Genomic DNA, 24,865 nt, shown 5'->3' on the forward strand with positions numbered 1-24,865 from the left:
GCAAGAAATAAAGAGGCAGAGAGGAGGACAAAGCATGCAGGGGGGGACACCATGAGAGCAAAGGATCACGGGCATGAGGGCCCAGGCTCTGAGGGTGGCCCACCAAGAGTGATCTAAATGGCCATGGGAGGAGCCATGGAGGATCTCAGGGCAAGGGAGTGGTAGGACCCAAAGCCAGACTTGCAGATGCGACGGGCGTGATGACAGCTGTAGAGGGAGCTGAGCAGTGGGAGGGTGAGGTCAGTGTGGGTGACAGCTAGATCCTCCGTACCCCCCAAGCCCACCAACCCTACTGTGCTCAGAGGAAAGAGGGAAGGGCTGTAGAGGTGGGCAGGTGGGCTTGAGTCTTTGACCTTCCCACCCTGGAGTGAGGTACCCACCAAGCAGGCAGGGGATCCCCTGGGAATGTGGCTTTCTGATGAGAGGGAGGGGCAGCAAGCAGCCTGGGCTCCAACCCCCCCACCCCTCCACCCCAGCCTCCAAGCAGACACAACCCTCTCCCACCAGAGCTGGGTGCCCTCACCAAAGTTCATCCGCCCCAGTGACCTGACCAGATGTCTCAAGGTTGAGAGTTGGAGGGGTTTTAGCCCTAGACCCTCGCACTGCCCCTCCCTGGCTCTGACGCCCTGAGGCTCTGCAGTTAGCCGAGTGGGGCGGGGTGGGAGATATAATCGAAGCTGCTGGAATGGGTAGGCAACACAGACAGACCCAAAAGGGTGAAGAGGAAGGGGTCTCATCCCTCCCAGCCCAGCCCCAGGGGCACCAGAGGGCATTCCAGGCCCCTGGCAAAATCTACAGCTCCCAGGGAACAGACTTTGGGGCAGTGGGACCGGTGCCTCAGAACTCTGGCCAAGGGCCCAGGCCCAGGCATTCCTGCCCCACCTTTCCTGCTGCTATGGCTTCAGGAGGGCGAGGCCTTGGGAGGGACAGGCAGGAAGGGGAAGCAGCTAGACACCCAGACGTGGCCTGCTCTCTCTGCGGGCCCCTGCAGCAGCCCCGGGAACCCCCGCACCCCGCTCCCCGACCTGGGGCAGGTCGCTCCAGGTCAGCTCAGGCAGACCAGGAGAGCCCAGCCAAGGGGCCAGGGTACAGCAAGTGTGGTCCGCCTGACCCTCCCCCATTATCTCCAGAAACGGACAGAATGGAAAAGCCCTTTGGGGGATGACTTTTCCATCCTCAGTTGGCAGCCCGTCAGTCGGGGTCTGAACTGAGAGATGAGGACACGGGCTAAAGAGGAAGAGGGTGCAGCCAGCACAGGAGGTGCGGACTAGGAACCAGATCAGGGCGAGTGCGGACCTGCAGTCAACAGCTCAAGGCTGGGAGGTCCTGAATACCAAGTATCCCCCACACTCACACTGACCTAGGACCCACCCCAGCCACCCCGCACCCGGGACATGGAGCCTCTCTGTCCCTCTCCACCTCAGACTACCCCCTCTCCCCCCCGCAGGGCTCCCCCTACCTACCTGCCTGCACCCGTGGTCCACACCTCAGCTGCTCCCACAGGACTCCCTGCTGACCCCCTACCCACTGCTCAGTCCTGGTCATGCTCCAGCTTAGCCAGAGCCCTGCTCCTCTCTATGCCTCTGTCACCGCCTCTATGAAATGGGGGTCTGATTAGATCAGAGCTTTCAAACTATCTAAGCCTTCCCTAGAAAGGACCAACTGGTGGGGGGAGCTGCTCTGGGTGTGGAGACCTGGTCCTCAGCCTCCCTCCCCGCTCAAAGCAGCCCGGGCCCCTCAGGATGTGTCTTACAGACCCAGACTGGCAGACACGGCTCTAGGACCCTTCCAGATCTGTGGCCCCAAAGGGATGTCTACCCCTAGGAAACTGAGGCACACTGCCCAGAGAAAAGGCCAGAAGTTAAGCATGGCTGGTGAGGTTGTGGGCAGGGGAGGAAGGCTGCAGGAAGGCTGCAGATGAGCTTGGGGCTTCGTCCTGGAGGCAACCAAAGGCTTGAGAGCAGGGAGCAGACCAGGCATGAGTGTGTTTGGGGGTGAGGGGAAGTTCTAAGCCATAACATGCCAGGGACCCAGCAGGAATAATGCCTGCTCAAACCTGGCATACCCCCAATCCACCCGGCTCTGGTCAAGGGCATGGCCTCCTTACCCTCGCCCTCTACCCAGGTTTAGTGGTAGGTTGCACATAAGGTACATAAGGAGAAACTGAGGCCTAGGAAGGAACCGGAGGGTCAAGACACTATCTGTAGAGCACGTGCAGGACTCAGACCCACGCCTCTGGCTCCCTGTCCCACCAGGCTCACCTGAGTGAGGTGGTTAAGAAAGGCTAGGCAACTTGCCTCAGGGTAAATAGCAAATTCCCAGCAGGGCCCAGCCTCCTACCTCCTCAGGCAGCCTTGGTGCTCCCTGTGGGGCGGGGTGAGGACAGAACTGGCTAGTCTTGGCGTGCCCAGGTGAGTCAGCTGCCCGTCCCCGTGTAGATCTAACCAGCAGCCAGACCTCTCTCTCCCCTGCATTCCTCGCCTCTGGCTGCGCCAGACTGCTCTCAGGCGGGGTCACTGAGGCCTCCCCTACCCTCTCCAAGGCCCCTCAGGCCCCTCAGGCCCCTCAGGCCCCTGGGCCACACCCTGTCATGGCACCCATTCTGGTATTTCCTGGTCTGGACAGGCAAGGAAGTTTTGCTTGCCACGGAGACTTTTTCCTGGGCTGCCCCAGGGTGCCCTAAAACAACCAGCAAGTGCAGTGGTAGGGCAGAGAGGGCCTGCCCAACTGCCACAGGTGACCCCTCAGTCTCCACTTTGGCCTCTCGCCCCGCACCCCTTCTCTGGCCCTCCATAGCTCCCAGCTTCTTGTCCTAGACATCTCCCCCCACCCCCCACTCCCAGTCTCTCACAGCTCCCCTGCCCCTCCCTGCCCCCGCACACGCAGTCCCCAGAGTTTCCCAAACATGGGATCCTGTTCCGGCCACCAGGCATTTGCCCATGCCGGTCTCACTGCAGGCGCCACCTCCTCCTGGCAGTCTCCCAGGCTGGGTGAGGTCCAGGGGGCGGCCCTCGCACCCCAGGCGAGGGTGCGGAGGCTGTCCCTGCGCTGCCCCTAAACCTGAGCAGGGTGACCACGGGGCAGGGAGGACGAGGAGGTCGGAGCCCGCTGGCACGGAGGGCGCCTTGGGACAAACTCAGACGGCCCCCGTGTGAGTGCCGCCTGGGACCGTGGAGTCGTGGAGGGACGGCGACCGGCCGGCCCAAGGGGGCGCTAGGCGAAGGTCCCACCTGGAGTGAGGGGAACGCGGAGCACAGGAGCCCGCCCACAGACGCGCGACCTCCGCCCCGCCCTTACCTGTGCGGTGCGGGTGCCGGGAGCCTGGAGTGTCGCCGCGGCCGCTCGCTCCCCGCCGCCCGCACACTGCTCCGCGCCGGCGCCCGCCACGCCCCCGCCACGCCCCCGGGCGCCCGCCACGCCCCCCCGCCCCGCCCCGCCTCCAGGAGTTGCTCGTAGAAGTTGGGGCGGGCGCCGACGGACCCGGCCGGCCGGAGGTGGGACGCGGCGTCGGTCCGCCCCCCCGCCAGAGGTCTACTCTTAAGGCCTTTCCCCGGAGTTCTCCGGGGTCCGAACGCTCCTGGCACCCAGCGGGAGTGAGATGAGGGGGACTGAGTCCTCCGTGCCCTGAAAAACACACACACACACACACACACACACACACACACACTCCCTCACTCATTCGCCGGCTTGCTCACACACACACTCACTCACGCAGGCCCAGGCTAGCCTGGTTTCCCGGGGAAAGGCTCCCAGGACAGCAGGCGGTTTCCAGGAAGCAGCCTGGCTTTTTTGGTCCTGGCAGGGCCCTCCGGTGCACTCGCCCCTGGCGCTCTGGGGCCTGGGTGCAGCCCTGTGATCTCCACCCTTACCGAATCACAAGAAACTTGAAGCCGAGAGTGGGGAAAACCGAGGCTGCCCCGCGGCCCCTTGGCCCAGATGTGTACGGCCAGCCGCTACTCCTTTCTGTGTGACCTTGGGGAAGTCCCCCTGCCCCCACTCCTGGGTCTCCACGGCCCAGTAGAGCGAGAAGCCAGCGCTTGTTTGCGCTAGGACCTGCGACCTTGGAAAGGGTGATGGAAGCCTAATCCCAGGAGGGGGAGGACAGTGGTTCAGCCTGGAACAAAGGAGCCTGCTGTCTGCCGCCTGGTCCCCCTCCAGTGGACACGCCAGTCCCCCCACATCACTTCCCCTGGGACACGGGTTCCAAGGGATGACAGGAGTCATTGCCCCTTTCATGGCTGACAACACTGAGGCCAACAGGCCTGGTACAGGCAGTGGAAGAGCAGAAAGGGTGGCCCACCAACCCCCTACTCAAGTCTGAGGGGTTGGGAGTCATACCCCATCCTGCCAAGCTGAAGAGAGATCCCCAGTGGAGGGGGCACATGATGGTTCAAGGGGTTCCTTCCCAGAGGAGCGGGGTCTTGGTGGGTCTGTGGGTCCCCTGGCACATGGGGGTGGCCAGGCAAGGGGTTTCTGGGGCTTGGGAGGAAGGGTCAAGGGCTGGAGAATGGCCACGGCCACATGTAGAGAGAGCAAGACTCTCCAGGAGCGTGTGTTCTCACCACGTGTGACAAGCAAGGCAGGCAGGACAGAGTCCAAAGCAGGAGGAAGCTGATTTTCTGTTTGGCTTCTCTGGGCCAGTCCTTCCCCTCTTTGGGTCTCGGTGTCCTCATCTGTACCTGTAGCTGAGGGAGGAGCTGGGCTTGAGCAGGAAGGGACAGGCCCCCTCCGCTTCCTCCCCACGGCGCAGACTTCCTGTTCAGCCACATCTAGGGGAATAGGAAGGCTGGGGGCTGGTCTTCCTTTCACCACCGCCCACCCCCAGGCTGGGTGACCTCACCAGCATTGCCAAGCCCGGTATTATCATCTGCGAAATGGGGCAAAACCTGCCAAGCCTCTCTCTCTCTCTCTCTCGGATAGGGCCAAGTCATTTGTAATGCCCCAAGTAGTGCCCAAAAGACAGCCTCCCCCTGCCCTTGGTCCCCTGCAACATAGCCAAGGGGCCCTGCCCAGTCCCACCACAGATCTGCACACACCCACACACACCACTCCCACATCCCCTGCACACAAGTAAGATTCCACAGCCACGGGGATGTGTGGTGTGCACACACACCCATCTACTATTGAACACACTGGCAGGACTCCCATGTAGCACATCTCAGGAGGCAGCCCTGTGCATGGGCCCATGCAGACCATGTGCCCATCCCCATGGACACAGACTTACTGCTCCACAGAACACACACTAAAACTCACACTCAGACCCACAGAGAGGCAAGTGCAGAGTATGCCTGCACTCCTGTGTACATGAGTGCCCTGGGACACAAGCACATGCTTCTGTACACAGAGGTCTCACCAGGCCCAGCCCAGCCCAGCCCCAGAGCTATTCTGGGCCAGGTCTGGGGCCAACAAGGTCAGATATGGCCAGCTCCCAGCAGGCCCCAGCCACTGTGTCACAGGCCTAGGCAGCCCAGTTCCCCGCCCCACCCCGCGCCACCTCCAGCCCTGGCTAGGTCCAACATGTCCCGGATCCCAGCCTAGCTCTGCGACTGGGAAGATACCCACTCCCAACCCTCTGCTTCACCAGAGCTGAGCCCTGAGCCCTGGCATTTCTGGCTCCATGAAAGAACTGTTGCAGTTTCCTCTGGCCACTATCAGCTGACTCTGCCCATGGCTTCCAACCCAGAGGCCCAGGAGACTGGTCTGGGTCCCTACCGGAAACCCACAGGAGCTAAAAATAGCACACAAAGGACAAACAGGGTTCCGCAGGCCAGCATTCATGCCACCATGTATGGAGGGGGGACACTGTCTTCCAGGGGAGCCCGGCTGGGGAATCTGAGGAGTCTGAGGGTCTAGAGCATTGCCACCCCAGACTTGATGGGCCCTACTGGTAGGATAGGGTGCAGGGGTATCTGGGGACCTCATAAGAAATAGAAATAGTACTGGACAGGGGGCAGAACCCTGCGTTAGGGGCCACAGACCGAGTTTGAGGCCTCAGTTCCTGTGTGACCTAACGCAGGGCACAACCCCTCTCTGGCCTCAATTCCTCATAAGTACAAAGAGGAGAGGAAGAAGAGCCTTCGAAGATGGAAAAGACTTTAGCTTTCAGGGTGTTTCTCTCACTGTGGTATTTCACATTTTGGAGAATTGGGGAAAATGCAAATGTTTGACAATAGGGCATTGAACGAGGGCCGTTGGGTTTTACTACCCTGTAATATCACACTGCACAAAATCCACAATAACCACAACAGTCAGAACAACTAGCACTGCCTGAAGGCTGGTGATGTTCAGGTGCCATGATACTGTTGTTATGCCCATTTTACAGATGAGGGAATGAAGCTCAGAGAGGTTAAGTAGCCCACGGAGGTCTCACAGCTGTCAAGATGATCATGGCCCAGGAGTCTTAGTTTTAAGCTTTAATAATTTTAGAAGTTATAAAGTATAAAGCTACAAATCTATAAGAAACGTAGTTTGAAAATGTCATTACTTAAATTTTCTTCATGCTACTTTAGTTTTGTGAACTTTGGATAATAACTTCAATTTTTTCAGTCTTCTGCCATCTCTACAGGGCATTAAAAAAAAGGACATTTAAAAAAATGATAAATAAATAAACTTCCAAACTGCGTTTCTTATAAATCTGTAGCTTTATACCTCTGAGGTTATAAAAGCTTAAAACCGTCCTGTTTCAGGACACCCTGTTCTTTTAGGTCAGTTTGACTTCAAAGCCTGTGTGAGAGTATTTGACAGAGCCTTTGGGAGACATGGGGATCTAGGATTCTCGTGTTGGGTAAAAGCCCTGGGTAAAAAGGTATAGCATACAGCGAGATCTCAACTATGTTCAAGAGCCTGCAAAGAAAATGGAACCCATGCGGAAAAATGACCATCTCAGGGGGCGACAGGGACACACGTGACTGTATTCCTTTTCAGATTTCTTCACTGAGCTTGCCCTACTTCTTGGATGGAAAGACTGAACTTTACACAGGAAACAATGTCTCCCCACCTCTCCTTGGCTGAGCCATCCTATGCTCAGCTCTCCCATATTCCTTAGTTTCATATAATCCTCCCATGAGCCCCTTAATGAGAGCCTTGTCCTTTCCAGTCCACAGATGAGGAATTCAAAGCAGAGAGGAGTGATGGCTTGCCCAAGGCCACTGTCAGGCCCACTAACCTCAGCGCACTCCAGCCAAGCCCTCTCTGACCCTGTGTCCCAAGGGTGACCTCCCTGGCTGGTCAGTGTGGCTTTCTCAAGCCTGGCCTATAACAGATGGCCTATACCAGTGGGAGCTTCAGCAAGGGACTTGAGCTTTAGTAGAATTCCTGTTTGCCTGGCTAGGACAAGCCTGGGGAGCCTGGGGTGGCCCAGCCCACCCAGCCCCCAGACTTGGCCACCTACTGGCGAGGATCCCTTGGGCCAGCGGTCCTTTGCCAGTGGCTCTTCTGTTTTTCTGCCTGCCTTGTGTTCTCCCACACCTGTCCCCTGTGAGTGTCCACAGCTGGCCTTCTGGTCTCTGCTGTTGCTCGCTTTGGTCCTTGCCCCTCTGCTGCATCTCCGGGCTCTGAATCTACGGGGTCCCTAGTTCTGAGGTTGGGCCCAATGCCCAAAGCACCTCAGCCTGCTCCACTGTCTATGGTGATGAAGAATGAAGGGGTCCAACAGTTAGGCTGCTTCTCCAGCACTCAGCAGGCAGGAGATAAATAACAACGGAAGGGAGGGGGGAGGAAGGAAGGAAGGAAGGAAGGAAGGAAGGAAGGAAGGAAGGAAGGAAAGAAGGAAAGGAGGGAGGGAGGAAGGATGGACCAGAGTAGTCTCCCCACCCCAGACCTCCCTCCTCCTCCTCCAGAGCCTTCCTGGTCTCCACAGCTCCTCAGATCCTCCCTCCCTCCAGCCCTGGGTTGTCAAGGCTCATCCCCGGGTGAGGACCAGAGTACATGTGGGCCAGGTTCAGTGTGAGGTCAGGATCATGGCTCAGACTGGAGTGACAATTGGGGCTCAGACTGGGGCAGAGGCTCAGGGTCAGCCAGAGTCAGAAAATGGTCCTCCAGGCTTTCCAGGTGGAGCCTTCCCTGTCCCGTGGGGCAGCAGATGTTGGCTTCTTCAGGAACCTCCCATAGTACCCACAACTAGAGACTCTGACCATACCATCCCCTGGTCCCCATCCCCCACTCTAGCTCTGGTGTCCAGAGTGACCAGAGCCGTTTCTGGGCAGGAAGCCAGCCCAGAAAGCCCAGGACATCCCTGAGCGCCTGTCCCTATGGCAACCTGCCTGCCAACCCCCTCCCCCCCGCAACTACCGCCACAAGCCTGGGTCCAGTAGGGTTTTTCAAATTCAGAACGTCAGACTGGGAAGGGCCTCCTAGATCAGCAGATGCTAGCCCCTCCCCTTGCCCCAGATGGAGAAACTGAGGCCCGAGTGGGGCGGGGGTGCGGGTGGGGGGTGGGACCTGTTGTGCAAGGACCGGCCCCCAGCCCGTCTTCCCCCTCCCACCCACTCCCACCCCTCGGCCCGGCTGTCGGGTTGGGGGAAGGGGGATCGGGACTCTGATCCCCCGGCAAGGGGGCGGGCCCTCCACCCGCCGGGAGGTGGGGGCGGGCGGCCCTGGAACCCGACACCGACGATGAATAAATGATGCCCACTCGCGGCCTGCGACCAGATCGCCACCTCGAGCGCCAGCTGGCGGGGCAGTCACCGGGCCACCCGCGCCCGGCCCCGCGCGGCAGGGTCCCCCCACCTGCGGCCGCGGGCGCGGAGCTGCGGGCGCGGAGATGGCTGGGCCCCTCTGGGCGCTGGGCGGCGCCGCCCTGGGACTCTGCCTCGCCAGGGTCGCCGGGCAGCTGGTGGAGGTGAGGCGGAGCGGCGCGGAGGGGTCGGGGAGGTTGTGGCCGGCCGGCCGGAGGCTTAGGGGACGCCTTTCTGACTGCGAGCTGGCTTTTCCCCTTCCAACTGCCCCAGCAGACCTGGATTCCTGGGGTGACACGGCCCTGCCCCAGGCTTCCAGGCTGTGGGGGAGACTCAGCCCCCAACCTTAGGTTCCCTGGTCTGATGGGAGGGCACAGCCCCAGATTTCAGGATCAACTGTCTGGTGGGGGAGACTCACCCTGATTGTAAGGATTCCCAGTCTGGGGATACAGCTTTGCTCAGCCCTTACCTTTGGTCTAATGGGGGCCAGGGAGGGGTGGGGGAGGTATAGTCCTTGGTTTCAGTGACCTCCAGTCTAATAGGGGAGATCTAGTCCCTGGTCTTAGGGTCTGCTGGAAGAAAAAGCTTCTGCTTCCAGAGATCCTTCAGGCTCCCCTGCCTGATGGGGGAGACCCAGCCTTGGGAAGGAGGTGAGGGTTTGCCAAGCTGGAGGGTGGGGTCAGGAGACCCTTTATAGAGCAGCCATGTGTTGACTTCAGCTCCCTGTGGGGCACTTGGCCCTGGAGGGGAGGTGCAGGCAGGGCAGGACCCAGGGCTCGGGGGATCTTACTTGGTCCTGGTGATGTTGGAGAGCCAGCCAAGGTATCTGAGCAGGGGAAGAGTCGTGGATGAGTCTTGGTGTGGAAGGAGGAGGGTAAATTGGAAGGGGGCATGTAGCTGGGAATGCTGGGGGAGCTGCTGAGATAGCCCAGCAAGAGGTAAGGAGCGTGGCTGGGGTGGCTGGCCAGGAGCGTGGCTGGGGACGGGAAGGGCTGGGAGGAGAAGAGTGGGGGCCGTTGCAGCTTCCCTGTCCCCTGTTCCCCATTCCTGCTGAGCTGTGAAGGCGAGCCAAAGAAGCAGACCAGAACCAGAGCCAGAGGCCAGAGGGAGAAGGCCCGAGAGGCAGGGCTAGGGAGGAGCAGGGTTCAGAGCCTGTGCAGGCAGGGGCAGAGAGGAGAGAGCAGAGAGGCAGAAGAGCAAGGGACAGCAAGGCGCCCAGGAGAGCCCTCAGGGGCAGGTGCCAGGGGACAGGGATGGGAGAGGGAGGACAGAGTCTTATCCTGAGGACCGAAGAGGACACAGCCCTGAACCTGAGGGTCCGAGGGAAACAAGACAGAGCGCTGCACCCCGATACTAAGCCTGTCTGTGCTGCTGACCAGGGGGTGTGATCAAAAGGCTGGGCTGGAGTCAGATGTCAGCTCCAGTGTCCCTGTAAGGGGAGCCAGGCTAGCTTGAGCCCCACAAAGTGTACATGAGCCCCTTATTGGCTGCCCCGAGGCCTCGGGTGCAGAAACTGAGCTGGCCTGGGCACAGGAGAAGGCTGAGGGTGGGAGTCATGTCAGTTCTGAGCCAAGGACTCTTCCCTTCAGCCCCCAGGAACACATCTTCTCCCTGCTCATCCAGGGAAATTGCATTTGGAGTCCATCTGCCTGCCATCTGCCTACAGCCTGAGCAAGGGCCTGGCTGAGCCCAGGGGATCCAGGGAAGCACTAGGAAGATGGGTAGGGCTGGAGTCCACAGCACCACCCACGACAGCCCCTACAGGCATCAGTCTCCAGCTGATGGAGGCCGGGGCTCCCAAGCTTTAGAGTTTAGACCTCCAGCAGTGCCCACCCCAGAGATGCCCGACTCTTACCTGTTACCCTCTACCCAAGATCCCTGTCAGGGTGAGAGTATAAGCTCAATTCCCCCTGAAACAAGGCTAGAAAGAGAAGGTGTCAGAAGTGGGCACTCAGCTGCCCGGGCTCAAAATCTGAGATTCCCTCCTCTGGACCTCAGAGTCTTCCAGCCATACAGCCCAGCCGGACCAAAAACATTGAGCCTTAAGATCGGGAACCCCGCCACTGCCCAGACCCTGGCCCTGACTCTACAGACATATGTCTGACCACACAGGCACCCTCCAACCACACGTGTGCTCTGTACCCACAAATATGTGCCCCAACTCCACACACATGTGCCCTGAACCCACAGAGGTGCCTGACCCCACACACATGTACCTTGACCCCACATACATGTGTCTGACCCCGCAAATGGATCCAGGCCCCTGGGATGATGCTGAGGAAGGGTATCTTCTTGTCAATGTTACCACTCTGATTACGTAGAGAGAGCTTCCCAGAGAGCCCTGGAACAACCCCACTCAATTTACAGACCGAGAAATTGAGGCCTAGAGGTAAGAAGCCGCCCACCCCAGTTTACCCTGGTGAAGATAAAAGAGCTGGGGATCATGTGCCAATCCCAAGCACACAGATTACCTGGGACATGCTGAAGGGCAGTGTTCTTGAGATGAAGAAGCACCTGACTTGTGGTAGGTTCCCAGTCCACGCTCATGGACCAGGGGAAAGACTGGATGGATGGTTGAGGTGTGAGTTGCCTTTCCTTCCAAGAGAGCCAGAAGAGACTGCAGGTCTGTCCTTATTCAGTTAATCAGGAGACAGTGAATTCCACAGATGCCCCAGGGTCCTCTCCCTCTGAGCATTAACCACCACCCTCCCATCCCTCAGCCAAACTTGGTGACAGAGACAGGGTCCTATCCCTCTCAGACCCACCAGGGCAGGGCCTTGTTCCCTCAGTCCCCCAGGGTAGGGCCATGTCCCCTAGACTCCCAGGGCAAGGTGGCGTCCACTGGGAAGGTGGGAGGTGGCCAACTGTGCTCAGCTCAGGCTTGTTCCAGTCGTGCTTACAACGTTTGGCCTCTAGGTGTCGCTGCCGCATTGCAAACTATTTATCCGGTCCTGTCCTGGGAGGACTCTGGCCTAGCCTCTGCTCAGAAGAGGTGACTCTGGCAGGATAGGCAACTGTTGAGGTCACCTGGTGGGGGTCCTGGCCAGGCAGCAGAGCCGCAGGCCCTGAGTCCAGCTCCACACCCCACCCCACGCTGAGGATGCTTGGGAGCAAAGTCCCCCAAGGAGAGTACCAGCCTCCCCTTGTCTCTGGCCTTGGTCCTGAGACCCCATCAGCCTGCGGGGCCCAGGACTGGAGCAGGAGGGGAGACTAGCAGGCTGCCCTGATTGGGACAAGCCATCCACCTTTGCCCCTTCAGGCCTTGGTGTCCCCGAGCATCCCCAGGCTCCACGGTTCTGGGGCTCTGCTTTCTTCCCTTGCTCTAAACCTGGAACCTCCCAGGGTCCAGGGCGTTGGCTGTGACGATAAGACGCTTGATTCTAGGAGATTCTGGAACGCTCGGGCTGAGTCCTTGCTGAAACCTGGGCCTCTCTCGGCCCAGCCCCAGCCTCTGGCCTCTGCCTGGCTTCACTTCCCTCTCTCCCGACCTGCAGCCCAGCACGGCCCCGCCCAAGCCCAAGCCGCCCCCGCTGACCAAGGAGACGGTGGTGTTCTGGGACATGCGCCTCTGGCACGTGGTGGGCATCTTCTCGCTCTTCGTGTTGTCCATCAGTGAGTAGCTGCTCCCTGCCCTCCCCACCCCAACGCAGCTGCAGGAGCACAGCACCCCCTGCCCTCCCCCCACCCCCGCCAGCACCACCCCCAGGGGCTCAGAGCAATAATTCCGGGCAGTGCAAGCAGGCCAGCCGCCCGCAGGAGGCCCACTGTGGTTTCTGGCACCTCCTGATCTACACAAAGTCCCTGTGGAGGGCTGACAGGCTGGTGGTGACCTGAAGTATTCTGCCCAACTGGGACACAGCCACATGGCAATTACGATAATTACAGGGGACTCCACTGAACCAGGATGAGGACGTGTCATTTTTCCCTATCGCTGGCCTCCTGATGCTTTTCCTGCAGTTTGGCCCGCTTAAAGGGCCCACACCCAGAGGCCCCAGCAAGGCCATCCTTGGCCGCAGCTCAGCCTAGAGGCTCCCCAGACGCCCGGCAGATGTGGCTCCCAGGCTGCAAACCGTGCCTTGTCAACTCTCGTTCCCCTGGAATGACTCACACCCCCCTCAGTTAAAAGCAGGAGACCCCTTCCTCTCCTGGGACTGGGAGTTGCTGGATGCAAACTCACAACAGAAATGGGTTTGGCATGCTCCTTCAGCCCTTCCAGATCAGGGGTCTGCAGTTGGGGAAAGGGGGGCAGAGAAGTGCCAATGGATGGGGGAGGCTGCCAGGGTGCAATGTAGAGTCTGACGAAGTTTCCCACACACCAAAGGATACGGGGAGACGCAGGCGAGGAAGGGAAAGAAGACCCACTCTGCCCGCACAAGCTTCTTAGAGGAGGGTCCTCTTAGCCGCACATCAGTGAGAGGATGCGTGCAGTTTTGCCAGGTGGGCAGCTGGAAAAGGCAGATGGGACGGTGTAGGCAGAGGTGGGAGGAAATGGCCCCCGCACAAGGGCTCAGATAACCCCTACAGGATTTTCACTGCATGCGCCCCAGGTCGGGGCAGCGAAAATGGCATTTAACTTCCAGCTGGAGCTGTCCCTGGATGAGGTCCCCTGGAGGGCAGCACCCCAGCGGAAGGCCCACCCACATGTAAGGACTCCAAGGGAGACAAGGACATCTGATGGGCATGTGCTTCTCCTGACACCAGGGAGGCCCTCCTTGGGGGAAAATATCCACACCCCACCATCACCATTTCTTCATGGCTGGAGTGGAAGCAGGATCTGAGCAAGAGGCTGCATTTCATTCCTGGCCAAGGCAAGAACTAGTGAGGCCTCTGGGCGGAGGCCCTGAGGATAGCTGGTTGTGGCTGTAGCCCCAGCCTAGGTGTCCAAGGAGGAGATCGTGGACCCGCCTGCCCCCACCACCACCACCCCGCACCCCAGCACCAAGAGGCAGGGTTCAGGGAGGCATCTGCCTGCAAGAGCAGTGTAGGGTGTGGGTCCAGGGAGCCACTCTGGGGCACTCCAGGGAGCAGGAGTGAGGACGCCAAGGGGCCTCTAAACACACACTGGCCTCTCCGGGCTCTGCTCGGCCCCAGATGGGGCCTGGGGGGGTGCCTAGGGCCACACCAGAAGGTTGCAGTGTCAGACCCAAAGAGGCGCTTGGACATAAAGCACACAGACCAGCTCTTATTTTCTAGAGAAGAGTAAGGGAGAGTCCCAAAGGCCTCTGAGCCGCTGGTCACCACTCGTTACCTTCCGTGCAGGGCCCTAGGAGTAGGGATGGCACAGTCTTTCCTACCTCCCAGTCAGCCTGGGCCTCGGTGGCGTTGCTGTCTGGGGCGTGTCACCCCAGAACCTTGTGCAGAGGGCCTGGGCTTGGATGGAGGCCCCTCTGGAGGTCCCTCCAGCCTGGGGACTCACATTCCAAGCCCCTGCCTGGGCCCTGGAACTCCATCCAACACACATTGTTTTTTTCCCTTCTTTTGACGAGAAGTGACCCGGCCAGGCTGGGTGGGGCAGGCCTGGAGTGAGAGGCAGCGTCTGAGCCCTGCTCCAGGTGCCAATAGCTGAGCTCCCTTCAAAGCCCAGGCCCTGTGGGGCCTGAGACCTGCCTCTGTGGTGAGCCTGAGTAAGCATCGTGAGAGGACGTGCCCGGCGGGTGGCTGGAAGAGGTGACCCAAGCCAGCGGGATGGGGGCCCGTCAGGCATACACACCGGCGCCTGGAGAAGACTAGAACCCAGCTCTTTGGATAAGAAAAGCTTGCTGTTTGCCCCTGGACAGCGCTGTACAGTCAGACCTGCTGCTAGGGTCTCCTGCAGCCCCCCAGAGCTCCTGATTGCTGGCAGCTCCCCCATCCATCCATTCGGGAGTCCAGTTCTGTCCTCAGGAACAAAGGCTTTGAGACCATCTCACGCATTCATTCATTTATTTTTTTTTTTCTTCATTCTGTGAACCTGGGTGAGACTTAGTGGGGCCACAAGATTTGGCTGAAGGGGTTGCACAAGTTGACCCCCAAGGGTGCTCCAGCCCCGGCTACATTGGTCTGATCCATCTTCCCTAAAATAGGCCTGGCTTGTCCTGCTTGGCCATCCTGCCCCCAGGAGTCTGCCAGGAAGTTATGTCTTGTCATCCGATTTATAATAGGAAGCAGCCCCGTCCCCTCCCCTGAGGCCGGGACCAAGGTGGTCAGACTGTGGAGCCTTAGAAAAATAAACTCAGTCCAGCCAAGTCCCGGCAGCCCTGCCCTGTCCTGCCAATCACTAGACAGGCCAGCTCCATTCCCTGGCCCAGCTCGCGTGGGCACAGCTGCCTTCAGCAGAAAACCGCCCCTGGGATAACTGTCTGGGGTGAACGCCCCAGGGCAGGGTCTGTGCCCTCTGGTGGGCCCTCGTGGCCAGGAGAAGCCCAGGCTTGTCCTCAGTGAGGTTGAGGAGGACACGGCCACGTCCTCGGGTGTCGGAGGTCCTCCTAGGAGCCTGGGGAGGAAGCACTAGGAGCCGAGAGGCCTGGGTGGGAACACAGGACAGCCCCGGGGCGGTTACAGCTGGAGTCACCAGTGCAGGTCTCTGCCCTGCCCTCCAGGGGCCTCGATCTAGTCAGAAAGCGAGACCAGCGGCAGGACTTACGGACCTGAGACCCCCCCTTGTTCAGAAATTGTTAAGAACAGCGATTGCAGCACATAACACCCAGCGCCAGGCCCTTCTGAGAGTGGGCCCCTGTGTGCCTGCCCAAAGTCGGCTCCGCTCAGGAGAGAGAGCTTGGAAAGAATCCCAGAGCCCACAGGGGTCTCATCCAAACGCAGAGCCTCCTTGCCAGAGACTCCTGGGTGAGACACATGTAGGCGGGTGAGGGCAGGTCTGAAATGTGGGGATCATTCCTGGGGTGTCTGATCTCCAGCCTTGGCCAAGCCTGCTCTGTCCCCCCTACAGTCATCACTCTGTGCTGCGTCTTCAACTGCCGCGTGCCCCGGACCCGGAAGGAGATTGAAGCCCGCTACCTGCAGCGGAAGGCAGCCAAGATGTACACGGACAAACTGGAGACGGTCCCCCCACTCAACGAGCTCACGGAGATCCCTGGAGGTGAGCAGGCTGGGGGGGGCAGCCCCCTCCCCCCCTCAGTCCTGCCACCCAGAGTGGCCCTGCTCCTCCCCTCCCCTGGTGTTTAGGTTCTGGTCCCTAGAGACCAGAGCGCAGAAACGGGCCCGAGTGAGGCCCGTAACACAAGGAGCTCTTCTGCAGGTGGGAGAGGTTTGGAAAGGAAGAAGCAAAGGGCTGGGTGTGGGGGGCTCTGATGTGGGCCCTGGGACCCCCGGCCTCACTCCTACCACCCACCTCTCCTCCACCCCACAGAGGATAAGAAGAAGAAGAAGAAGAAGAAAGACAGTGTGGACACAGTGGCCATCAAGGTAGAGGAGGATGAGAAGAATGAGGCCAAGAAGAAGAAAGGGGAAAAATGAGGAGGGCTTCCTGGAGGAGGCAGCTGGGGCTGGCTAGCCCTGGGGCTCAAGTCCTGGCCAGGGTCCAGGCATCTTAGACTCCCAGCTCATCCATGGACCACAGAGGTTGCAGAACACCCTTTTCTTGGCTCCGAGGGGGGCTGCTGAGGCCCCATCCTGACAGCCCATCACCAGGACTGCACCTGGCGTCCCACCTCCCAGCCTGGGCCCCGCTCCTTTCACCTCACCCACATGGCTGCTCAGCAAAGGTGGTCTCGGGCCACTGTCCCTCTGCAGACCTGGAGTGGAGTGGCCCCGCGCCCACCCAGACACACTTCTGTCCCTTCTGCCAGGAACAGCAGTGGCTCTACAGGGCATGATGGGACGCGGCTTGCCTCTTGGAAGGAGATGGCCAAACTGCAGGGGCTGGGGTATGAGGCCACACCCAGGCCGGCCACGAGGAAGAAGAGGGTCACTAGAGGAGGCTGTGGCAGCATGAGGCTCTCAGACTTCTCTAGGTAGCAGCCCTGGCGGCCAGGGAGCTCCCCCAGGCCCAGCAGGGGTCCTGGCCGGGGAGGTGAATAGAGCGCCCGCCTGGAGGCAGGGGGACTCCGGCCCAGCAGATACCATGGGCCAGGCCACTGCCCTGGAGCTGAGGCTGCCAGACCGCGCGCGAGGCCTGGGGGTTCGGGGCTGGGAGCTGCAGGGCTGAGTCAAGGGTGCAGAAGGCTGAGGCCAGCAAGCCAAAGGGAGAAGGGAAGAAAGCCGGTAGTGGGGCCCCATCTCAGGGATCCAGGGAGCCCTGGAGAAGCCAAGGGGAGCATCGGGCTGCCGCCGGAGGTCCTTTCCAGGTGGTGGGGGGCCGTCAGGGCCCCGGGGGTTCACAGCACAGGGCACTCGGGCGCTGAGGCAGCAAGCAGCCTTCCGCCCGATGAGCAGAGCCGCACACAGCCTCCTCTTCTACCACCTCAACCTTCTATCACCTCAGAGAGTCACTGCTGACCGGAGGGGGAAGGCCCAAACACCACCCGGGGACTGACGGCAGAGGCATTTCAGGAGGGTGGCAAACCCCCACCGAGGCGCGCACACCTGGGCCTGGAAACGCCAGGGTTCCTGAGCTGGGGGAGCTGCCCCGTGGCCTGCCAGGATGTGTAAATAAAGCTGAGTGCCTTCCGCTCAGACGACCCCTCAGGATGCCCTGTCCCCGGAGCATATACGTGGAGGGTGACGCCGCCATGACAGGGGCGCCGGCCAAGCAGAAGCTCCCTCCCCTGACTGTTCTCCCAGCCTGAACTGGGATGAGCTGGAGGGCGAGGTGGCAGCCAGCTGGGCATCGAGACCCCGGGAGGAAGCCGGCCCCCCTGCCCGCCCCCCTCCACTTTGTGGCCTGCAGTAGGTCTTCCATGGCCTGAGCCCCACGCTGGGGACACAAGAGGGGTCCAGTCTGGATCCTGCCCCAGAGCTGGATGACTATGATACAAGGAGAGCGATCCGGGCAGACACGGGTGCCGTGAGGGCGCAGAGAAACTGCAGAGGCCCTGCGGTGGGCTCAGAGTCAGAACCCTGACTCTGCCCTCACGGTCCGGCCTGCGGTTTCTCCCGCCCAAGGTTAAGGTTGCGGCCAAGGTCATACGATGCATACAGGCCAGAGTCTTCCTGTGTGGCCCAGGCAACCGAAGCCCAGAGGGGCAGGGACATCCTGAGGTCCAACAGAGAAGCAGCTGATAAAGCCCCGGGGGAAGTCCATGCCTGGGCTGCATCTGCCCTGCCCCCTGGCCTCTGACCTGGGGCCTCTACTGGTCTTTCAGGGACAGGCACGGCCGCCAACGGGTAACATCTGAGCCCAGTGGGCACCTGCCCCAGGCTCTAGGCAGGGTGTGGGGCTGGAAGGTCAAAGTGCACTACAGGGCTTCAGGGCAGTGACAAGGTGTGCTCCAGCCACTGGTCAGGAGAGCCTGACTCCCACTAAAGAATCACAGCAAACACGCTCCCCTCCCCGTCCCAGACAGAGCCACACCTATACCCCAGCCTCACACTGCGTCCCAGCAGCCCAGCTTCAGCCTGGATAGTACATTCTAGACCCCAGTATCATCCCTACACACTCCCTCCACTTTCTGCGGGAGCCACCCCAAACCTATAGATGGAGGCAAACCCAGCGGCTCTGCACCTTTCAGGAGAGAACAGTCTGGAGTCCCCCCTCCCACCCCCATCTGGCTGGCTCACCTCCCACTCAGGCAGGCCCAGGAAGGAGGCAGCTTGGGGAAGAGAAGCGTTTAATTGAGCACCTCATCTCTGCCCTGCCCTGCCGGGTGGGGAGAGCTACACCTGCAGCATTCTGGGCCCAGAGGGTGAGGATGGCCCCCCGGGGGGACAGCACGAGGCTGTCAGAGGGCAGCAAGGAGGCTGAGGGGCAGTGGTAGCACCAGGAGCAGGGCCCGGGATGGGGCTGGCAGGGCCTGCCCACTGATGCGTTCCCAGATCCAGCGCTGGTAGGAGGTGACCTGCAGGTAGATGGGCGGGGCCTCGCTCTTCCGGCAGCCCGGGCCCCAGCTCACCAGTCCCACCAGGTACCACGTGGTGTCCACAGAACAGGCCAAGGGCTCACCACTTATCTCCTGTGGGGCGGGGTGTGGAACAAAAAGGGTCAGGGGGGCCAGGGGTGGCCAGAGGGAGACGTGCCCCGGTTCACACCACCTCGGTCCCACAGCACCCCCCGCAACCCAGGGAGCGGCCACCAAGCTGAGAGGTGCCCTCGAGGTCCAGACCCAGGAGACCTCCCTCAGAGGGGTTCACCTCCCCTCGCTCATGCCAGGCCCCACCCCCCTTCTTCCCACCAACCCCCCCTTCCCTCTCCTCTCCGATCTTCCTCTCCCATCTCTCCCTCCGCCCTCCCCTCCCCTCTGAGCCGGGCTGCCCTGCGCCCCGGCACCTCTCCAGGCAGCCCTGGAGGTGAGGGAGCAAGAAGGAAGGTGCTCACGTAGCAGAAGTTCTCCCTGTCCAAGTCCTCTGCACAGACCATCCGGGAGTCCACCACCCGAACCAGAGAGGGGACTTTGGAGATCTTGTGGTATAACTTGTCACATTCCTTGCTGCTCAGGACGGTGACTCCCTTCTCCTGAATGGTCCGGAACTGGGGCCACACGCCTGCAGGGACAGGTCCCCCCCCCACAGTTCAGGCTTGGCGCCCTCACTGCCGCCAGCCCGGTGGCTGTCCTCGCTGCTCCTGGCCCACTGCCCCAGCCTCTGAGGAGCCCCTCCTAAAGATTTTGGAGCAGGCTGCCCTCAGCCTGGCCTCGCTGGGCCTGGTCTCACCCCTAACAGAGTCCAGCCCACGGGGTCTGTTCCTACCTCAGCAGCTTGGCCTCTGCCCTTCCATCTCGAAGGCCTGCCCAGCCCCTCTCAGGTCCAAATCTGTCCTTCGCTCAAGCCTTCCCCAAAGGCCTCTTCCACCCTAGCTAGCCCAGACTCCCCCTCTGCGGGCCCCAAGCACTAGGTCCTTCCCTCCTTCCTCCTCTCCCTTCCTCTCTCTCTCCAGGGTGACTCTGTCTCTAGCTGGAGCCCCCCGGGGGACAGTCTTCCAACCATCCCCAGCCACTCCCCAGACGGGCCATGACAGGAAAGACAAACAGCCACCCACACCCCCGGGCTAGAGCCGCTGCGGGCTGCTTTTAGGCAAGATGACTCCGTGAAGTCAAAGGGAAGAACACCTGTCTTGTGAAAAAGAGGGGCTCCCTGAATGGACCGGGCCTTCCTAAAACTCACAAGGAAATGCTCCCTGGATAGGCCTAGGACGACACTCCTGCTCTTTGGGCCTTGCTCCATCCCTGAGGATGGTAAAGGGCTTGAGGTCCACTGGGGGCAGGGGGCTCCCAAACTCGGGGTACAGACTGCCCTTAGCCAACCATGGGGCTTTTGGGGGGGGAACTTTTTACAGTCACACAACCCTGCTCCTCCCACTGCAAGATGCTCTGCTTCAAATCCTGGACGTCCTGGGATTGCATGCACACAGCAAGCTATTACTCGGTGCCCCTCTGCCTTCAAGGAAGTCCTGTTTATAGGTCCTGGCCTGGGGCTCAGGGCTCATGGGCAATCTGGGACCCCGCAGGCCTGAATGGCCACAATGCACTCACTGCCCAGACGTCCAAGGGGAAGGAGACGAGAGCCCGCCAGGAAGACGTCTCAGAAACAGCTGTCCACGGAGACCCCGGCCTGCACCCGGGTCCTCTCCCCCACGCACCCCCCCACCCGGTCTGGGGAGGCTCGGACTCACCGTCAAACCTGGGGAGTCCCCAGCCTGTTACAGTGCAGAGGGAGCCGTCCTTCACCTCGTAGTCCAAGCCGGGCAGGCAGATGGGCCAGACATACTTGTTGTACTTGAGTGGCCACACGAGCTTGAGGAGGGCAATGTCATGGGCCCGGCCCACCCAGGACCAGTACCGATGGGGCCGGTACCGTTTGTTCAAGATAACCTGGTACGCCGGGACGTCAGAGGTAGTCGGAGATACCTGGTCAATCCTTGGGCTCCCCACCCGCACGGAATAGGTAAAGTTATGCCTAGGGGAACAACGAGGGGAGTCTGTCATCAGCTCCAGGCACCCCACCCCAGCCTCCACCCCACCACTGCACCCCAAGTCAATCCCGGGAGGCCACCCACCTACTTCAAGCCCCCCCCCCGCCCCCATCCCGAGCCCCTCTCTCCCAGAAGATGTGAACGGGGGACCTGCACACACCCTGTGTGGTCCCGCCCTTACAACGACCCTGTACTTCACGGAGAGCAAACCCGAGGCTCGGAGAAGCCCAGCCAACAGCTCAAGGCTGCACAGCTGGGAAATGGCAGAGCTGGGACATGGACCCCGTCTCCTCTGGTTCCAGACTCTGGACTCTGTCTGGCACCGCGTGCCAGGCCCTGGAAGTGGCAGAGGCCGGGCACAATCAATCAGCCACGGCCTCGCCCTCCAGGCTCCTTTCCCAGCATGGCCCTCAGGTCTCCGGGTCGGCCCTTAGGCTTGGAGCAGGCTTTTCCACAGATGCAGCCCTCGGGCCACCGCCCTGGCCCCAGCACATGGGCATGCCCTCTCTCCGGTCCCCACGCTGCCCGGACTCCCCTGTGAGCACCTGTCTTCCCATCTATCTTCCCCAGCAACCCAAGGGAAGCGATGCGTCTGTCCCCTCTCTACCCCTAGGGCCCAGGCCAGGGCCTGGCTTCAAAGGAGGGTCAAAGGCTGCGGGTGGAAGGAAGGAAGGAATGAGTAAGTGAAGCAAAGGGTGTGGGATGGGAGAATTAGGGCCTCCTTACTGTGGCCAGGAGGAGGGAGGCCTGGCCAGCGGCTTCCGAGCCCCCATGGCCTATCTGTAGCATGACTGCTGCGGACTGGGGAGCCAGGGAAGGGAGAAAGCGCCCAGCCCTCCCTCCGGGGAGGAATCAGCAGGACTCAGCCTCCACCTGAGGAGAGCCGAAGCCAGGGTGGGGCTGGGACCACAGCGCCCTGCAGAGGGCACAGCTTGCTGCTGAAGGACCAGCGGGCAGGATGACCAGGCCCCGTGGCTCCGGACACCTTTCCACCCACCCACCTAGGCCGCGACTCACTGGATCAGGCAGTGGGCCGCCGTCAGCACCCACCGGGAGGAAATGAGGGTGCCTGCGCAGACATGCGTGCCGTTGGCCTGCACGCTGACCATCCATGGCCACCGCCGAGCCATGGCGTCTGGGTCCCTGAGGGTGGGGTCCTGCTCATGCGAGGAGCCGCAGGCTGAGGAGGAAGGTGAGAGCTTGATGCATGATGGGACCCTGCAGCCCCATCCCAAGGCGCCTTCTCTCCCCTCCCCTTCAGCCCCACCTCCTGCCTCTCCAGCCGTGGCCCGCACGCATGCGGCGATTCTCTTTTCCCACTGGGATTTCTCTTTTTCCACATGAAGACTGAGGTCTGCAGCCTCCAAAGGGCCTCAGTGCTCCCCAGGTATCCCTCCCCCTGCTCCCCCAGCCCCGGGGCCCCAGCCACCAGCCTGGTACAGCAGTGGCCCCCCGAGCTCTGACCAGATCCTTCAGAAACTCATCCGTGTTTCCATCTGGCCGCCCCTACTTCGGCCAAGGCGGACCCCTCTCCCTCCTCTGGGAACCATCCTGTGATTCAGTGAGACCACCCAAGAGAAAAATGGGCCATGGGCGTGAACAGATACATCCCGAGGACGACACCCCAGCAGCGGGCCAACACCGAAGCTACTGAGCCCCAGGAGTCCTCGGGGGAGGGCAGACGCTGCAGAGCCAGGCTCTGCTCCACACCACCTGCCAGGCAAAATTCAGTGGCCCTGACCCCAAGTATTGGTGAGGGTTCCCCGCCCAGACTGCTCACTCCTGGCTAGTGGGAGTGTCTGTGGGTGCAGTCACGTTGGAAAAGTTCTCAAACTGAAGATGCACATATCCAACCTCACAGCAGCCCACCCCCCAGTGTTTTCCAGGGGGTGGGTAGGGGACTGGGCGATCAGCGTGCATGGGCCAGCACCAGCGTGCGTCAAGCCTAACATAGGAGAGGGGGTGTCTACACGCACTAGGTCCTGTGTGGGAGGCTTTCGGGGGCCGCTTAATTGTGTGCACTGAGTTCCGGGATAAGAAGTAATTCTGGAGGTCTTCGTTCGACATGAGAAGGTCGCATAGGGGTGCCCCCAAGACGCCCACGGGGAGGCTCCCTGAAAGCTGTGCTGGGGATCTCCTAAGTCGTTGGCTGGGAGCCTGGGTCAGTTAGTTCAGGGCGGCGGGAACATGCAGCCCACCGCAGGCTCCTCGGACTCTCCTTCCTTCCCACCTCACCGGGTCGGGAGGCCTGGCCCACAGCAGATGCTCGGTAAACCCTTGTAAAAGGAACCTCTCTTCTCACTCCCCCTGCCCCTTCCTCCTCCGACCGCCTCCGTCGGCAGGGGTTGCTCCCGCACCCTCCTCCCCCAGGGAGTCCATCGTACTCACTGAGAAAGCTGATGTCACCGTCAGAAACAGACACGGTCTGGGTCTGGAGGGTCGCGCGCTGCGACGGGTCAGTGGGGGCCTGGTGAGGGCGGCGAGGCTCGTCTGAGGGACAGGTGACACTGGGGGCACAGGGCACGCCAGGGTCGACGGAAGCAGGCGCAGACGGTGTCCCTGGCGCTTGGCTCGCCAGGCAGCCTGCGGAAGGACGCAGAGAGGGTCAGACCAGGCCCGGCGAGGGGGTCAGACGAGGCCCGGCGAGGGCGTGGGGGTAGGGGGGCGCGGCGGGGCTCACCCGCCGGCCTCGGCGACACCAGCAGCAGCAGCAGCAGCAGCAGCAGCAGCAGCAGCAGCAGTGGAAGGGCAGCCGCCCCGGGGCCCCGGGGGGCCTGCCTGCGGGCCGGCGTCCTGCACCGGGGCTCCATTCCGGAGTAGCAGCTACGGCGCGGCGATGCTCCTCTGGCGACGGCGCCCCCCATCGGCCGCCCGCGCCGGCGTCCGCTGTGTGGGGAATGCGGGCGCCCCCCAGTGGCCCGCGGTGGCGCTCCCCGTGGCAGCCCACCGGCGCCCCCACCGACTTGGCCTCCCTTCTGCCGGCACCACCACGCCTCTGCCTCCTTGGCCCCTTGGTCTCGCTCCCTGCGCGTGGCCAGGCACTTCCTGGGGACCCTCAGGCTAGCGCAGCCAGTTCCTGTACCGCCTCGCTCCTGCAGCCCCCTGCCCTGGGGCTGGGGGCCTGCTTTCATCCTTCCCGTGGTGAGATGGGACCCAACCCCTGGGGCTGGCCTCCAGGATTCCCAAGTGGAATTGCGGGTTCCCCCCCCCCACAACCCCCAGCCTGGTAACTACAGTGGGGCTTTGCCCCAGGGCACTGAAATTGACCCAACAAGATTGCATAATTGTAAGCAGCACCCCCGCCCCTCCCCCGCCCCCACCGCCATTCAGCAAATGCTCTTCTCTGACAGATCCATCTGCTTAGGAAAGACTGTGTTGGTGAGGTTCCTAGTCACAGATGAAGAGTGATGGCAGTAGCCAGCCGACCCTTCTGGGAGCAGAAGTCCACTTTAAGGTATGTTGGAATTGGGGGAATATTTTGATGGCTCAGTTGACGTAGACAGATAACACATTTAATAAGGAGTGTGGGAGATCCTATGAGCAGCTTTGGTTCAAAGCTGTTGGGAAATTCTAGGTGAACGTGAAATAAAGTCAGAACACTCTAACTTTGCCCGGGACCTGCGGTCTTGGGAAACACTCAGGCTGGCCATTCAGTGCTCCAATCTCTTCAAAGACAGCAAATCATACCCACTACCTTTGTGGCACCCGAAGGACAAGGGCTCTGAACCGGAGGCCCCCCCAGGTCTGAGCCGCCCCCAGGCCACCTCCACTCTGAAGGCAGGGCTCTGGCTCCCCTGGGCTAGCCTGGCCTTGCCCTCCTGAGTCTGTTGGAGGTTGCTGAGGCAGCTTGGAAGCTCAGGGGGTCGTCACCTCCCACAATTCATGCCAGCAAACACTCTGCCTTGGCCCCTTTTTCTCCCCCCATCATCATCCACATCTGCCAGGGAAGGAAGAGGAACTGATCAGATTCTGTAGACCCTTAGGGGGATCTGAAGGGTTGGGAGAGGTTCACGGGTTCTGGAACGAAGTCCATAAATGTAAGTCCGGTCATTGAGTTTCTTGGGAAGAGAACAAATTCTCTTAGGAAGGCCTGAGGGAGCGGCTGGTCAGAGACCCAAGGGAGGGCCATGGGGACCAGGGTTGCTGGGGTGCTGAGATGATTAAGCAGGGACTAGAGGTCACAGAGTCC

The 24,865-nt window shown here is 61.0% G+C and overlaps 3 protein-coding genes across 7 annotated transcripts in view; 1 reads left to right on the top strand and 2 right to left on the bottom strand.

The window, feature by feature from the left end:
* The window catches only part of ALS2CL (ALS2 C-terminal like), a 30,033-nt gene extending 26,657 nt beyond the window's left edge, over window positions 1-3,376 (bottom strand). For all 5 annotated transcript variants that reach the window (XR_003518295.2, XR_003518296.2, XR_003518298.1 and 2 more), the window contains exon 1: window positions 3,298-3,376. The gene's annotated coding sequence lies outside the window, so the exon portion shown is untranslated. The remainder of the gene's footprint in view (window positions 1-3,297) is intronic.
* A 5,041-nt stretch (window positions 3,377-8,417) lies between these two features.
* TMIE (transmembrane inner ear) lies at window positions 8,418-17,288 on the top strand. The gene is made up of 4 exons (XM_027585606.1): window positions 8,418-8,839; window positions 12,170-12,287; window positions 15,601-15,750; window positions 16,021-17,288. Exons 1-4 carry the CDS (start codon window positions 8,762-8,764, stop codon window positions 16,125-16,127), a joined length of 453 nt encoding a protein of 150 aa, XP_027441407.1. The 5' UTR covers window positions 8,418-8,761; the 3' UTR covers window positions 16,128-17,288.
* A 1,074-nt stretch (window positions 17,289-18,362) lies between these two features.
* Window positions 18,363-23,635, bottom strand: PRSS50 (serine protease 50). The gene is made up of 6 exons (XM_027585545.2): window positions 23,357-23,635; window positions 23,065-23,259; window positions 21,694-21,856; window positions 20,377-20,660; window positions 19,084-19,250; window positions 18,363-18,721 (listed from the first exon to the last, which is right to left on the bottom strand). The coding sequence occupies exons 1-6, from the start codon at window positions 23,538-23,540 to the stop codon at window positions 18,491-18,493; spliced, it is 1,224 nt and encodes a 407-aa protein (XP_027441346.2). The 5' UTR covers window positions 23,541-23,635; the 3' UTR covers window positions 18,363-18,490.
* Window positions 23,636-24,865: the final 1,230 nt, after the last annotated feature.

Source organism: Zalophus californianus, chromosome 1 (assembly GCF_009762305.2).
Source record: "Zalophus californianus isolate mZalCal1 chromosome 1, mZalCal1.pri.v2, whole genome shotgun sequence".
NCBI classification, from domain to species: domain Eukaryota; kingdom Metazoa; phylum Chordata; class Mammalia; order Carnivora; family Otariidae; genus Zalophus; species Zalophus californianus.